We start from the raw sequence: 16,475 nt of genomic DNA, 5'->3' as shown, positions 1-16,475 counted from the left end.
ATATATTTCCCAGAAGTTTAAAAAAACAAAACTTATTTGTTTTAACTAATTACATCTACAAATGTCTTCCTTATGTGGAAATATTTAGTATAGTATGCATAACCGCCAATGCCATGCTTTCATCTGAATATCCCAATAATATAGATACGTAAAGTTCATATATTTTCCCAAAGTTTTACATGATCAGGTTGTATCATGCTTTAATCTTAAACTCACACTAACTGTGTTTATAAAATCTGTCAACGTATGAAGTAACTTTCAATTAATATTCATTAATTGACTATTAAATATAAACTAATCACGTAAAGTCATAGTTACTTGATCATTTGTTAATGCAACAGGAGTTCTTGTTACATCCTGCATTAATTAATGTATTTTAGTTAAATATATGATTTGTACTTTCATTATAAAGTGTTACCAAAATTACATTAATTCAGAAATATCGTGGTAAAACAGAAGAGGAGGCAATTAGTATTGCATGTTTATAAATAATGTAAATAATTACATTTAATATACAATAATTACATTTAAACACATTTAAAGTCACAGTTGGATGCAATAATGCCTTTATAGAAAAAAAAAACACAAGAACAATAACAATTTCAATATTAATCGGGGTTTTTTTTTTTTTGTTAATTGCTATTATCATTAAATGAAATGATGCGTTTCTAAGTCCTACTTTTAAAACTAAATAGGGTGATGGTAGTTGACATTCAGTGATGTTGTGACTTAAACTCCAGCAGAAGGGCGAGTTAAAAACAGGCTGCTCCCATAATATGCATATGGACTATCATTTTAACATTTTATCATCTTTTGTGTCCAAAGATCACTTTTTGGTTAGTACTATTTCCTCAGATGGGCTCCTGCATTTTCATGGTGATATAATCTGTTTTGTTCATAATTACAGACAAACAACGTTTTAAATATGTTTATTCTCTTATTTGCTTTTATAGACATGATAAAAAAAAACAAAGAGCCTATCAGCCTGTGATGTGATGTGACAACATGAAGGCTGGGCTGTTTTTGGAATGATTATTGAAAATCTATAATAATAGTCACAGCGGTTCCATAACTCATTACCTTGAAATTATCAGGGTCCACGTGCAGTTTCTCGGAGTGCAGCACGCTCAGCTCAGCATAAGTGGCCTTGATGTTGTCCATGTTCTTCACAGCCTGGTCCAGACCACGGAGGATAGTTTTTCCATGATTTGCAATCATCGGCTTTGACATGATGACGGTGGCGTTGTAGAGGTTTCCAACGTTGCTGACGACCAGGCACCAAAAAAGAAAAAGACAACAAGTGTTAAAGATTGAGATCATTTGTGCCAGAAAAGAAACATTGAGTTAACACTTTATAATACAGCCCGCGTTTTACAGTGTAACTTCCCATCACTTAACATGTAATTTCCCGTAACTTACGGTGTAACATCCTCGTATGAATCCGTATATATAAAATACTTACCGTTTCTTACTGGTACTTAAATGTAGGCACAGCAGAAGAAAACAAAACAACGAGAAACAAGGGAGTAACAATTGGGAATTTAGAGTGTAACTCCCAGACATTTACTGTGTAACTTCCCGGAACTTATGGTGTAACTTCCTCGTATGAATCAGTACATATGTATATGGATAACGTGCAATAAAATCAAATGTGTCTGCCCTTTGCTCATGGCAGTTAGGACAATCATTTTTTATGCATGCGTGTTTGGCAGGCAAGCTCCACCCACACTCCAGAGATTCATTATCCTTGTGTCTTCTACCTCATTGTCTAAATTTGAATAAGTCGAGAAATGGGTCTGTACCTTTAAGAACTAGCTCCTAGCAGCCATGTTGGTCCAGAACTGCAGCAGCTCAGAACAGGCAAACTTACCTCTCTGAAATGCACAGCTATGGAAAGCTTGTATTGTCATCCGAGGATAAAAAATAGTAACAGTAATGTAATCATATACATAGTACATCTTTAATTACACAATAATAAGGTACACAGGTAGTTATGAAACATGATTTTATTCTTTAATTACACAGAAACCACAAGGTATGTGCTGTTATCCCAGTCTTACTCTGTAAATACAGAGTACTTACTCTGTAAATACATGGTAACAGCAGAGAGCAGGCAGGATTATTAAGTTCACACTGTTCCCCAGTCCTTACTCTGTAAATACAGACTACTTACTCTGTAACTCCATAGTAACAACAGGAGGAGGGCTGGATTATGTCGTTCACAATGTTCTCTTGGTCCTACTCTGTAAGTACATGGTAACAACAGCGTGCCAGCTGGATTTTGTTCTCCCTTCCTTACTTAGCTGTTTGGTTCTGTTACCTTTCATGTCACAAACTAACAACATGCAACATGTCATTAACAACACACCAGACCAACATTTTGAACAGACAATGAGAAAACATCATGAGTCTCTTCCTGTTCCTTGAACACACCCGATTCCAGTCACACTTCGACTGAGCCACCTGTTGAGACTTGTGAAGAGTCACTTAGCGAGGACAAAAGCCGGTACCTCAATCCACTGACTCATCAGGCCCTGGGGCACAACTCCAATAACCTACAACAGGTTAACTCCTTTGAGCTGAATTTCCCAAGCTAAGGATTTGGAAAGTGTTTCAGACAAACGGACTACATTTAAAGGTGGTGTCATTTCAGAGGCCCTGCACTGAAGAAGCATTTTTTTCTATGAGAAAAGTTCAGGATATGCAAAGCATATATTTTTTCACAGTGCTCATACTGAATACAGTATATTGTAAATAAGTAAAGCTGTGTAAAAGCCTTGATGATATGCTGTGTTAACATAATTCAACTAGAATGGCAGCTTTGATCAGAACTTTTCTTTGCATTTTTGATTCATTATGACAGTTCACAGTAAAATTTACAAAAAAAAGTTTTATTGGAAACAGTCAATTTGACATGGAGCTTCGGTTTTAGTTCATTGCTTTAAAAACTGGGCCACATTTTTCTTGTAACACCACAAAGAAGTCAAGTATCTTGAATTTAATGTCAGCATTGATGTCAATAGTATCAGCACATTAAATTCAGTTTAAAAAAAGAAAAAAACAACATGCAACATGTCATTAACAACACACCAGACCAACATTTTGAACAGACAATAAGAAAACATTATTGAACATGATTAAATAGAATATGTTTCATTTATAACTTTTTAACTATATAAACTACTATTATACAATATAAATATTTTATATAAATTGTACTACATACAACTTAAACAACAAAAACTATATATAAAACTAAAACAACAAAACAACTCTTAACTAATCTATCTATCTTAACTAATCTATCAAAGATGTAGTTATAAAATGATTATGTTTAGTAAAAAGAAAAACCCAACAAGAACAAAACAGGAAAATATGTTTAAGTTGTAAAAATACTCTCATCTTTACTCTACTTTAGGAATTAATGTGTGTTTTGCATTTACAGTACAGTGAGTTATAGATTGTATTGTGTATTAAACCTAGAGCACAGTACTGTTTATTACTTAACACCTAACAAGTACGGGAAAGAAATATAAAACTTGACTACACCTGAACAGGTCACACAGGTATGTGTATGTCCTGAAAAACATAAAGATCAAATTTAAAAACAAAATCAATCTCCGTGTGTCCCAGGCCTTGAAACCATGGACCATGTGGACAAAACAATGATGGCTCTGACAAGCATCGTTGCCAAGGTACAGTGCACTGCATGTGAAAATGTTATACCTGTATTTGTGGTGCCATCATGCTTGTTTTTTAAACTGTTATTCACTACTACAAATTACGTAATATCAAAATAATTTGTAACTACCATTTTTAGTTGTGTGGGTGGGGGTTAGGGGTAATGTAATGAATGCTGTTATGTAACAATTGTGTGCTTGTGTGTTTTAGACTTCACTATACTGTAATATACTTCAATATTTACAGTGATTACAGACGGATATAGCATCAGTAAGGGAACACTTTGGTGTCCCCACCTACACTGAAGGGACAACCCTAAAAGATTTCGCATTGCATTTTAAGGGATTTGTTGACTCCTGCCGTGACATGAAGAACAAAATTTTAAAAAAGACTGCAAAGAAGTGATGAACTCCTCCCACTAAAGTGGCGATGTAGACCATAAGAACAAAGTACCTGTTTTTTGTTGTTGTTGTTGGTTTTTTACATTTACAATTTAAACATAGCTTCCTGTTTTGTTCTTGTTGTTGTTGGTTTTTTTACTAGACTTAATCATTTTATAACTACATTTTGATAGATTAGTTAAGAGTTATTTTTATTGTTTTAGTTTTATATATAGTTTTATATATAGTTTTTGTTGTTTAAGTTGTATATAGTACAATTTATATAGAATATTTATATTGTATAATAGTAGTTTATATAGTTAAAAAGTTATAAATGAAACATTCTGCTTAATCATGTTCAATAATGTTTTCTTATTGTCTGTTCAAAATGTTGATCTGGTGTGTTGTTAATGACATGTTGCATGTTGTTAGTTTGTGACATGAAAGGTAACAGAACCAAACAGCTAAGTAAGGAAGGGAGAACAAAATCCAGCCAGAACCTTGTTGTTACCATGTACTTACAGAGTAAGACCAGAAGAACACTGTGAACTACATAATCCAGCTCACCCCCTGTTGTTACTATGTAGTTATAGAGTAAGTAGTCTGTATTTACAGAGTGAGGACTGAGGAACAGTGTGAATTGAAATAATCCAGCTCATTCCCTGTTGTTACCATGTATTTACAGAGTAAGTAGTCTGTACTTACAGCGTAAGGACTGGGGAACAGTGTGAATTTAATAATCCTGCCTGCTCTCTGTTGTTACCATGTATTAACAGAGTAAGTAGTCTATATTTACAGAGTAAGACTGGGAGAACATTACTGTATTGTTATTTTTTCATCCTCAGATGACAATACAAGCTTTCAATAGCTGTGCATTTCAGAGAGGTAAGTTTGCCTGTCCTGAGCTACTGCAGTGCTGGACCAACATGGCTGCTAGGAGCTAGTTCTTAAAGGTATAGACCCATTTCTCGACTTGTTCAAATTTAGACAATGAGGTAGAAGACATAAGGATAATGAATCTCTGGAGTGTGGGTGGAGCTTGCGTGCCAAACACACATGCATAAAAAATGATTGCCCTAATTGCCATGAGCAAAGGGCAGAAACATTTGATTTTATTGCACATTACCCATATACATATGTACTGATTCATACGAAGAAGTTACACGGTAAATGTCGGGGAGTTACACTCTAAATCCCCAATTGTTACTCCCTTGTTTCTCGTTGGTTTGTTTTCTTCTGCTTTACCTACATTTAAGTATCAGTGAGAACCGTTAAGTATTTTATATGTACGGATTCATACGAGGAAGTTACAACGGAAGTTCTGGGAAATTACATGTTAAGTGATGGGAAGTTACACTGTAAAACGCGGGCTGTATTATAAAGTGTTACCAAATAACAAGTACACCTCACGACCAGGCACCTGAAAAAACATTAAAAACACGAGTGTTTAAGATTGAGATCATTTGTGCCAAAAAAAAAAAATGTGATTGTCTGAGGTGTGTTGTGTTGTACACTCTTGTTAATGCAAAATAACAAATACACCTCACCTGGCAAGAGCTGCAGGGCCCACGACCTCATACATCTTGGAGAAGATGTCCTGGATGGTGGCGCGCTCGAAGTCTGTCCACTCGACCATTTTGCTGACGTCTAGATTGTCCTGAGCGCCTCAGTAGATGCTTTGCTTCCCGGCACTAGATTCCCCTTTTAAAGCAACCCTGCTCCCCTCCCAGAAGCATGTGACTGGATGACAGTGGGCCGGTCAACTGCTGATTTTAGACAATGATAAGGGTATCTGCACCACTTCGATTGTTCCTGAGAAAGACAAGAATAGCTTGAGGTACAAAGTATACCCCGGAGCCCGACAGGGGCCCACCATTCAACAAGGCAAAATAATACATACTCCTTCAGACTCACAATGATTCATATTCAAATAATAATACATAGAAACCCAGTGTATTAAGAAGAAATAACGATGTAAAATAATTTTTACAGGATATCCTGAAGCTTATTTCACCTTTGTGTCACTATCTTTTGGTCAAACAGGCGTAAATTTAAATGATCACAAATTGTTGGCAGAGCTACAGCCTGATATACACACATACATGATGATGAACACAGTAACAAAATGCCAGTTTGTTACCCAGAGACTGCACAATAATAGCATAAGAAACCGAGCAGGTTCCATGATCAGGACCTTGGACAGCGATCGTAAAATTGCGGTGCAAATACTAGTTTGACACTGTCAGCTGTACCGTCCTTTTTTCTGATTTCCACACTGCTCATTGTAAACATAAAAGCTCAGTCATGCTGATTGCAATCACCATTTCCTTCAGTTCAGTGTGAACATTAGTGACTACAAGTTGTTATTCCTTCATGCAACTTCAACATAAAGCAGCACATCAAGGGTGTTTTCTATGTCACTTGGATCAAATTGTCAAATGATCCTCCGTCAAAGCTGTGTTCAGATTTTAATCACAATTTTATTATTACACCTCACCTGGCAGGAGCTGCAGGGCCCGCGACCTCATAGTTCATCTTGGCGAGGATGTCCTGGATGGTGGCGCGCTCGAAGTCTGTCCTCTCGACCATTTTGCTGATTGTCCTGTGCGGATCAGTAGATGCTTTGCTTCCAGGAACCAGATACACCTTTTAAAGCAACCCCACTCCCCTCCCAGAGGCATGTGACTGGACAGTGGGCCAGTCAACTGCTGATTTAAGACAGTGATAAGGGTATCTGCACGACTTAGATTGTTCCTGAGAAAGACAAAAATAGCTTGAGATACAAAATATACACCGCAGCCCCACAGGGCCCCACCATTCAAGAAGGCAAAACAATACAAACTCCCCCAGACTCACAATGATTCATATTCAAATTATGCCCAGAAACCCAGTGTGTTAAGAAGAAATAATGATGTGAAAGAAAAAAGTTTACAAAGTATCTTGAAGCTTATTTCCACTTCGTGTCATTATCCTTTGGTCAAACAGGCTTAAAATTGTTGGCAGAGCCACAGTCTGAAATATACAAATACATAATGAACACAGTGACAGTTTGTTACCCAGAGACTACACAATAGAAACCGAGCAGGTTCCATGATCAGGATCATCGTAATTTTTCGGTGGAAATATTAGTTTGACACTGTCAGCTGTATCGTCCTTTTACTGATTTCCACACTGCTCATTGTAAACGGAAACGCTCAGCCATCAGTTTGCTGATTGCAATCACCATTTCATTCAGTTCAGTACGACTACAAGTTTTTATTTCTTCATGCAACTTCAACATGAAGCAGCACATCAATGGTGTTTTCTGTGTCACTTGGATCAAATTGTCTAATGGTCCCATGTGAAAACTGTCTTCAGATTTTAATCATTATTTTATTATTAATATGTTTATATTATAATACATACTATTATATCACATATTATGTATATGCTTATATAGTGGTATTATTGCCCTTATTTGTGCCAGTAGCTGCTCACAGCCCATGACTGTCCCAAGTGTGTCCATATCTACGTCAAAAATATATGTTAAATAATTAGGTTGATTGCTGTGTTTTAGATTGAGTGATGTAATTCAAAGAGGCTCCGGGGCCACCATAAGAAGATTTTTATCTCATGGGGGCTGCAACCTAACAGGAAACGCCCTCTGCAGCCTATCTTGGAGGTGGTCTCGGGTGTGTCCATGCTTTGTTTTAACTATAAAACCCCCCCATTGTTTGCGCTACAAAGCACTCAGTGACACTCAACCAACAGGCAAGATGACCAGTCTCACTGCTAAGGACAAAGCCAATGTCAAGGCCTTCTGGGATAAGGTGTCTTCAAGGCGGACGACATCGGTATGGATGCTATCTCCAGGTAGATATAACTTAAAACAGACTGATGTAACCTGCTCCAACACTGATGGATTCATTTACATACTCCCTTTTTTAATTTTCTACCCGGGATGCTAACCGTGTACTCGCAGACCAAGACTTACTTCGTCCACTTGAAGGACTTGAGTCCCGGATCTGCCAACGTGAGGAAGTACGGAAGAACTATTATGGCTAGAGTTGCTGATGCTCTGACCAAGATCGACGATCTGAAAGGAGGTCTTCTCAGCCTCAGTGAGCTGCATGCCCTCACTCTGCGAGTGGACCCTGCCAACTTCAAGGTACTGAGTCAAAGCCTGTGATCAGTGTGATTTTTTTTTCTCAAATTGTGGTCCTTTCAAGACTTACAACTACAGTGTTCATTTTTCATTAGCAAAACGGTACTGATGCTGCACTATGCAGTTCAATTAAAATAAACTTGACATCTGACAAGTAAGGGTCATGCATGTCGCATTAGAATTATGAAATATGGAAGCGCAAATGCAAATGCAATAATATGGGACAGATGTGTGGGTGGGTCCTAATTTTGCCAAGTGGTTGTTGTCCTGGGACCAACATTTTGTATGATAGCCCTGGGACAACAACTGCCTCAGCCAGTCAACTTTTGTGATGCTATCACAGCGAGCCCTGTTGCTAATGCCTACAAAACTTAAATTGAAGAAAAAAAGGAGGGAAAAACGGCAAAGAGGCGCAAATTAAATTAGGAGATGCTACATCCAATTTAAAGTTTTCAGATTTACTTATTAGTTTACTACTGCTAGTCTGCAACTACAGCTTTATTATTATGAGATATTATAAAATGCATATTTGCTTTTTAGATTAGCATTTTTCTGCCATGGAATTAAGCTAACATTAGCTTTCAAAGGTGAGCTAACAGTTAGCAAGGTTGCTACCAGCCAAAACTGATGCACATTGCTATCTTTCTGACTCAAATTGAAACAATCCGAGAGTAATATTTAGATGTTAAGCCAGTCTGTCTTCTTTTTGAAGGAAACATAGACTTTACCTCCTTTGGCCTTGACTTTGAGGTGTGCATGCCCCAGAGCGCTTGCAAGTAAACAAGAAATATCCATCTTTCTAAACTTGCAGACTTGCAAAATTCATACTCATAACATTTGCATCTTTTGAGGTGTTAATAGTGGTGAGCCTATCTTGAATGAATTCATAAGCATCAGAATAATTTTCCAGAACATGGACTGCTAAATCTGTCTTTTCGTTGTTTCCTTGTAATCTCTCCTCTTTGTATACAGTTGTATTTATAAATTCCTCCAGGTTGTGGTGGACAAAACCTAAAAAGTAAAGAAAAACAAACAATTTGGCTAAAAAAAAATATGATGTAAATGATGTAAAGAGATAAAAATCCATGATAATCTCAAGAAAGCAATACATACATTGTTAGCTCAACATTTATATAATAATAGAAAAGGCAGGATAACCTTAATAAAGACGCCCTAATAACCTTAATAATAGACCTTTAAACTGTATCTTATTACTGTCTATGCTTCTTATGCGCTCCAAGCAAGGCACTGTATCTGGCACTGTTAGACGAACAGTATCACTTATTGCCGACTACTGGAAGTATTTACCCTACTAGGACTTATAGTACAAAATTGTAAGTCGCTTTGGATGAAAGCGTCAGCTAAATGACTACATTTAAATATAAAGTAAAGAGCACTACGTTATTGGAAGCTCAAAATCTAAGTCGACACTATGTAAAGAAATTCACGATAATCGCAAGTAAATAATGATATGTTATCAAGAGCTTAATACAAGCTTACAGTGCAATGAGAAACCCACTATGATCTCAACCAAATAACACTACAAGTTGTGGCCTCAGCATCCAATCATAGAGCAGAATCTATTATGATTCTAAACAAAAAAATATCATAATGTCATGCTGTTAAATTTACAATCAAACATAGGCTAATTGATTCAAACAGAAACATGAGGGAGACCCCAGGTGTTTCCTTGCAACCCAGTCGCCAGAACAAAACGTTGGCATTGTACGTGTCTGCAAACCACGGATACGTAAAATTTCTACGTTTCAATGTTAGCCATTATCAGTTGAATAATGATGTTTTATGATGTGACAACGCTGTGATTAAGGTCTGGTTAGTTTTAGGCACAAAACTCACTTGGTTAGGATTAGGGAAAAATCATGGTTTGGGTTCAAATTTAAAAAAAAAAAATTAGAACTACTGCAAATGTCCCGACCTCTTACTAAAAACACCGGTTTTGTTGGTTGAAACGGGAAGCGGACAAACTTCCTAACCATCCACCGACCCCTCCTCCTCCTGATAAGAAAGACCGCTCATATAGATCTCATGTGAACTACGTCACTTTAGAAATATTGATATGATACGTAATCTAGAAATGTTGATATGATATGTATTGTTGAATTGTTAATATGTCAGGTATTACACGTGTTGAAACCTAGATATTCAACGTGTCTGTAGTTTATTCTGGCGACCAGGCTGTGTAACTAGTCATGATAGTCTCAAACAAACAACACCATGATGTCCTGAACTCAACATCTGGCTAAAGCCTACAATGCAGTTGTGAGTAATGATGATCTCAAGTACCATACTATGATATTCTGAGCTAAACATTTAATCTTGAAGTAACCCATGATGATCTAAGGCAAAGAACACTGAAAATATATGATGCTATATTGATAATATATGATATATATGTGAAACAACAACGTTTTCTTGAGGTAAACATCATATAAACAACATCATATAACAGAGAACAAAACAATAAAGCCTTGTTTGCAGTTGGATGTGTCCAGTCAACAGTTTTACATATATCGATTTTACAATGGTGCGCTATGAGGAAAATGCCTCTTGGGGCCGCCAGGGGGAATTTTCGCTGAATACTGTGAGTGTTTAAAGCAACAATGATCCGCTCATAAAAGCATGTGATTGGCTCGGCGGTGAAATGGCCAAGTGCTGATTTGTAACAGTGATAAGAGAAGGATGTATATGCAAGGCTTAGACTGTTTCTGAAAGAGACAAAAATACTGTAGTCTTGGCTAGAAAGTATATCATACAGCCCCAATGTAATATAATACAAAGGTCCTCAGACTCACAATGATTCATATAATAATAATAATAATAATAATAATAATAATAATAATAATAATAATAATAATAATTTAAATGCAGGTGATTTGAAAAGATCGTGTCAATGTAAGACTGAGTGATGTAATTCAAAGAAACAACATTTTTGTTTATCTCATGGAAGCTGCAACCTAACATGAAACGCCCTCTGCAGCCTATCTTGGAGGTGGTCCCGGGTGTGTCCATGCTGAGCTTTAACTATAAAATCCCCCCACTGTTTCAGCTTCAAAGCATTTAGCGACACTCAATCAACTAAGGCAAGATGACCAGTCTCACCGCTAAGGACAAGGCCAATGTCAAGGCCTTCTGGGCTAAAATTGCTCCTCAGGCTGATGACATCGGCGCGGATGCGCTGTCCAGGTAAATATGACTTAAAACTGGCTGTAACGCGCTCCACCATTGATGGGTTCATTTACATACTCACCTTTTTAAATTGTCTACCCAGGATGCTGGTCGTGTACCCGCAGACCAAGACTTACTTCTCCCACTGGAATGACTTGAGTCCTGGCTCTGCCCCCGTGAAGAAGCACGGAAAAACTGTGATGGCTGGAGTTGCTGATGCTGTGACCAAGATCGACGATCTGAAAGGAGGTCTTCTCACCCTCAGTGAGCTGCATGCCTTCACTCTGCGAGTGGACCCTGCCAACTTCAAGGTGAAGATTCAACCTGATTAAAACATGATGTAGTGTGTTTCTCAAACTTTGGCCTCAAGACTCGCAACAGGTTCATGTCATGTCATTAACAGACACATGTCCTTGTGTACCGTGTAGATAATTCTGTCCCATTCAGATAAATCTGCATTGTTCAAATAGGTCTATACTGTATATATGAAGAATGGAGTACAGAATGAGCAACAACTGTAACAGCAAACATCTGGGACAGATGTGGAGATGGGGAGCTAAAACTCAGTGTAAGCATAAGCCAACATCTTTGACATTATTCTCTTTTCACAGATCATCTCCCACAACATCCTTGTGGTCCTGGCCATCATGTTCCCCGTTGACTTCACCCCTGAGGTCCATGTGGCTATGGACAAGTTCCTGGCTGCTCTGGCTCTGGCCCTGGCTGAGAAATACAGATAAACAGCTGGAGTAGAAGACGGAGACTGCAGCAAGAGCTCACTCTGCAAATAATAAATAAATACATTAAAAAAAACAAAAATAACATTGGCTTTCTTTGTGATTATTTTAGAAAACACGAGTCAACCGTGTTTCCAGTCTGTTCAACAGCACAATAAATTAGCAGAATTGCAAATTGGGGACAGTCGTAAAGTTCATATATTTCCCCGAAGTTTTAGGAAATAAAACTAATTTGTTTTAATTAATTACATCTACAAATCAAAATAATAAATAAATTCATTAAAAAAAACAAATATCGGTTTTCTTTGTGATTATTTTAGACATCGCGAGTCAACTGAGTTTCCAGTCTGTTCAACAGTACAATAAACTAACAGAATTTAAATAAATAGATAAATAAAAATTGTCAACTAATCTGTGTATTAACTGTGAATTAACTCTCTATTAAGTGTAAACTAATCACGTAAAGTCATAGTGACTTGATCATTGGTTAATGCTGAGCATCAGGAGTTCATGATACATCCTGCATTAATCATACATTTCAGCAGTATTTATACTCTCATTATAAAGTGTTACCCAATTCACACACACACACACACACACACACACACACACACACACACACACACACACACACACACACATATATATATATATATATATATATATATATATATATATACATGCATGCATGCACACACACACACGTCATATATGGGCCGTTATGCAATAAATCAAAACATAAGGGCAGTAATATTGTTAGAAAAACAAAACTATTACCATTACCGTATTATCGTTTAATACTATTGATAATATTGATATAATTATTGAATTAAATGATACATTACTAAGTCCTAGTTTTAAAACTAGATGGGGTGATGGTACTTGCATCACTCGACTAGCAGAATGTCGAGTTGAAAACATGCTGCTCTCATGATATGCACATGGATTATCACTTTAACATTTTATCATCGCTTTTGTCCCTTTCTGTATCTAAAGGTCACATTTTTATCATTATTTTCTTACATCGCCTGTTATATTTTCATGGTGATGTAATCTGTTTTGTTCATAATTACAGACGAACAACATTTTGAATATGCTTATTCTTTTATTTGACTTTGAGACATGATAAAAACAAAGAGCCTGTCAGCATGTGATGGTCCTCGGTTGCAGCTCTTTAGTGGTACTGCCTTCCCAGGGAGCTCACAACCACCGCCAGGAACTTCTGGAAAGCTTCTTGGACCTGCGCAGTGAAGTCATTGCCCATCTTGCTAGCAACCACAATGGTCAGGCAGTCAGCCAGCAGCTGCAACACAACAAGCAGAAAACATCAACAACATGAAGGCTGGGCTGTTTTTGGAATGATTATTGAATATCTATAATAATAGTCACAGCGGTTCCATAACTCATTACCTTGAAATTATCAGGGTCCACGTGCAGTTTCTCGGAGTGCAGCACGCTCAGCTCGGCATAAGTTTCCTTGATGTTGTCCATGTTCTTCACAGCCCGGTCCAGTCCGTGGAGAATAGTTGTTCCATGTTTTGCAATCATCGGGTTTCCCTTGATGGCTTCGGCGTTGTAGAGGTTTCCAAAGTTGCCGAAATACCTCTGGCACCAGGGGTAGACGACCAGACACCTGAAAAAATATTAAAAACCCAAGTGTTTAAGATTGAGATCATTTGTGGCGCAAAAAACAGCAAAAAAACAAAACAAAAAAAACATTTGTGATTCTTTGAGACACACTGCGTTGTGACAAAGTGCATCCAAAACATGAATCCTGATCCTTAAATAGTGTCTTGTTTAGGTTGTCATAAAGATTACGTCAGTACACTCTTGTTATTGCAAAATAACAAGTACACCTCACCTGGCAAGAGCTGCAGGGCCCACAGACTCATAGTCCATCTTGGCGAAGATGTCCTGGATGGTGGCGCGCTCGAAGTCTGTCCACTCGACCATTTTGCTGACGTCTAGATTGTCCTGTGCGGATCAGTAGATGCTGTGCTACCCGGCACCAGATGCCCCTTTTAAAGAAACCCTGCTCCCCTTCCAGAAGCATGTGATCGGAAGGCGGGGGCCAGCCAAGTACTGCATTACAACAATGATAAGAGTATCTGCACCACTTAGATTGTTCTTGAGAAAGACAAAAATAGCTCGAGGTACAAAGTATACCGCCCCACAGGGCCCCACCATTCAACAGGGCAGAACAATACAAACTCCTTCAGACTCACAATCATTCATATTCAAATAATAATGCACAGAAACCCAGTATGTTAAGAAGAAATAATGATGTAAAAGAAATTTTTACAAGATATCCTGAAACTTATGTGTCCTGAAACCCTTTGTGTCATTATCTTTTGTTCAAACAGGCGTAAATTTAAATGATCACAAATAGCTGTTGGCAGAGCCACAGCCTGATATACACACATACATGATGAACACAGTAACAAAATGACAGTTTGTTACCCAGAGACTGCACAATAACAGCAAAAGAAACCGAGCAGGTTCCATGATCAGGACCTTGGACAGCGATCGTAATATTTCGGGGCATATACTAGTTTGACACTGTCAGCTATACCGTCCTTTTTCTGATTTCAACACTGCTCATTGTAAACAGAAACGCTCAGACATCAGTTTGTTGATTGCAATCACCATTTCATTCATTTCAGTGTGAACAATAGTGTCTACAAGTTTTTTTCTTCATGCAACTTCAATATAAAGCAGCACATCAAGGGTGTTTTCTGTGTCACTTGGATCAAATTGTCAAATGGTCTCTTTGAAGCTGTCTTCAGATTTTAATCATAATTTTAATATTAATATGTATATATTATAATACATATTATTATAATACATATTATCAATATGTATTATCAATAGGTGTATGCTCATATACTGGTATTATTTCCCCTTATTTGTGCCAGTAGCTGCTCATAGCCCGTGACTTGCCCGAGTGTGTCCAATATATTTTAAATAATTAGGTAGATTGCTGTGTTTTAGATTGAGTGATGTAATTTAAAGAGGTTCTGGGGCCACCATATGAAGATTTTTGTTTATCTCATGGGGGCTGCAACCTAACAGGAAACGCCCTCTGCAGCCTATCTTGGAGGTGGTCTCGGGTGTGTCCATGCTTTGTTTTAACTATAAAAACCCCCCATTGTTTGGGCTACAAAGCACTCAGTGACATTCAACCAACAGGCAAGATGACCAGTCTCACTGCTAAGGACAAAGCCAATGTCAAGGCTTTCTGGGATAAGGTGTCTTCAAAGGCGGACGAAATCGGTATGGATGCCATCTCCAGGTAAATATAACTTAAAACAGACTGATGTAACCTGCTCCAACACTGATGGATTCATTTACATACTCACCTTTTTAATTTTCTACCCAGGATGTTGATCGTCTACCCGCAGACCAAGACTTACTTCGCCCACTGGAAGGACTTGAGCCCCGGATCTCCCAACGTGAGGAAGCACGGAAGAACTATCATGGCTGGAGTTGCTGATGCTCTGACCAAGATCGACGATCTGAAAGGAGGTCTTCTCGGCCTCAGTGAGCTGCATGCCTTCACTCTGCGAGTGGACCCTGCCAACTTCAAGGTGCAAATTAAAAATCATCAATACATGATGTAGTGTGTTTCTCAGACTTTGGTTTCAAGTCTCGCAACAGGTTCATTTGTCATTAACAGGCACATAATGTCCTTGTGTACCGTGTAGATAATTCTGTTCCGTTCAGATAAACCTGCATTGTTCAATTAGGTCTATACTGTACATATGAAGAATGGAGTACAGCATGAGCAACAACTGTAACAGCAAACATCTGGGACAGATGTGTGGATGGGGAGATAAAAAAAACTCCATATATCTCACATCTATATGATTATCATCTTTTCACAGATTGCCTCCCACAACATCCTTGTGGTCCTGGCCATCATGTTCCCCGACGACTTCACCCCTGAGGTCCATGTGGCTATGGACAAGTTCCTGGCTGCTCTGGCTCTGGCCCTGGCTGAGAAATACAGATAAACAGCTGGAGTAGAAGACGGAGACTGCAGCAAGAGCTCACTCTGCAAATAATAAATAAATGCATGAATTAAAAAAAAAAAAACTTTTGTGATTATTTTAGACATCAGGAGTAAACTGTGTTTCCAGTCTGTTAAACGGGACAATAAACTAACAGAATTTCAAAATGGGGACAATCGTAAAGTTCATGTATTTCCCCAAAGTTTTAGAAACAAAACTAATTTGCTTTATTTAATTAAATCTACAAATGTCTTCCTTATGTGGAAATATTTAGCATAACATGCGAAACCACAAATGCAATGCTGTCATCTGAATATCCCAACAGTATAAATGCGTA

At 37.8% G+C, this 16,475-nt stretch overlaps 5 protein-coding genes across 5 annotated transcripts; 3 read left to right on the top strand and 2 right to left on the bottom strand.

Annotated features, from left to right (window-relative positions):
- Window positions 1-1,004: 1,004 nt before the first annotated feature.
- Window positions 1,005-15,598, bottom strand: LOC137201175 (hemoglobin subunit beta-2-like). Its single transcript, XM_067616090.1, has 3 exons — window positions 15,488-15,598; window positions 5,609-5,827; window positions 1,005-1,264 (listed from the first exon to the last, which is right to left on the bottom strand). The coding sequence occupies exons 2-3, from the start codon at window positions 5,695-5,697 to the stop codon at window positions 1,033-1,035; spliced, it is 321 nt and encodes a 106-aa protein (XP_067472191.1). The 5' UTR covers window positions 5,698-5,827; window positions 15,488-15,598; the 3' UTR covers window positions 1,005-1,032.
- On the top strand, window positions 7,817-8,229 carry LOC137168303 (hemoglobin embryonic subunit alpha-like). The gene is made up of 2 exons (XM_067570831.1): window positions 7,817-7,894; window positions 8,023-8,229. The coding sequence occupies exons 1-2, from the start codon at window positions 7,817-7,819 to the stop codon at window positions 8,227-8,229; spliced, it is 285 nt and encodes a 94-aa protein (XP_067426932.1).
- Window positions 8,123-12,421, top strand: LOC137201173 (hemoglobin embryonic subunit alpha-like). Its single transcript, XM_067616089.1, has 4 exons — window positions 8,123-8,208; window positions 11,273-11,409; window positions 11,495-11,702; window positions 12,003-12,421. Exons 2-4 carry the CDS (start codon window positions 11,312-11,314, stop codon window positions 12,129-12,131), a joined length of 435 nt encoding a protein of 144 aa, XP_067472190.1. The 5' UTR covers window positions 8,123-8,208; window positions 11,273-11,311; the 3' UTR covers window positions 12,132-12,421.
- On the bottom strand, window positions 13,214-14,145 carry LOC137168301 (hemoglobin subunit beta-2). The gene is made up of 3 exons (XM_067570829.1): window positions 13,990-14,145; window positions 13,539-13,761; window positions 13,214-13,431 (listed from the first exon to the last, which is right to left on the bottom strand). Exons 1-3 carry the CDS (start codon window positions 14,079-14,081, stop codon window positions 13,303-13,305), a joined length of 444 nt encoding a protein of 147 aa, XP_067426930.1. The 5' UTR covers window positions 14,082-14,145; the 3' UTR covers window positions 13,214-13,302.
- On the top strand, window positions 15,282-16,223 carry LOC137201170 (hemoglobin embryonic subunit alpha-like). Its single transcript, XM_067616086.1, has 3 exons — window positions 15,282-15,420; window positions 15,508-15,715; window positions 16,013-16,223. Exons 1-3 carry the CDS (start codon window positions 15,323-15,325, stop codon window positions 16,139-16,141), a joined length of 435 nt encoding a protein of 144 aa, XP_067472187.1. The 5' UTR covers window positions 15,282-15,322; the 3' UTR covers window positions 16,142-16,223.
- Window positions 16,224-16,475: the final 252 nt, after the last annotated feature.

Source organism: Thunnus thynnus, chromosome 17 (assembly GCF_963924715.1).
Source record: "Thunnus thynnus chromosome 17, fThuThy2.1, whole genome shotgun sequence".
Taxonomy (NCBI): Eukaryota; Metazoa; Chordata; class Actinopteri; order Scombriformes; family Scombridae; genus Thunnus; species Thunnus thynnus.
This window is presented reverse-complemented; position numbering and strand designations above follow the sequence as displayed.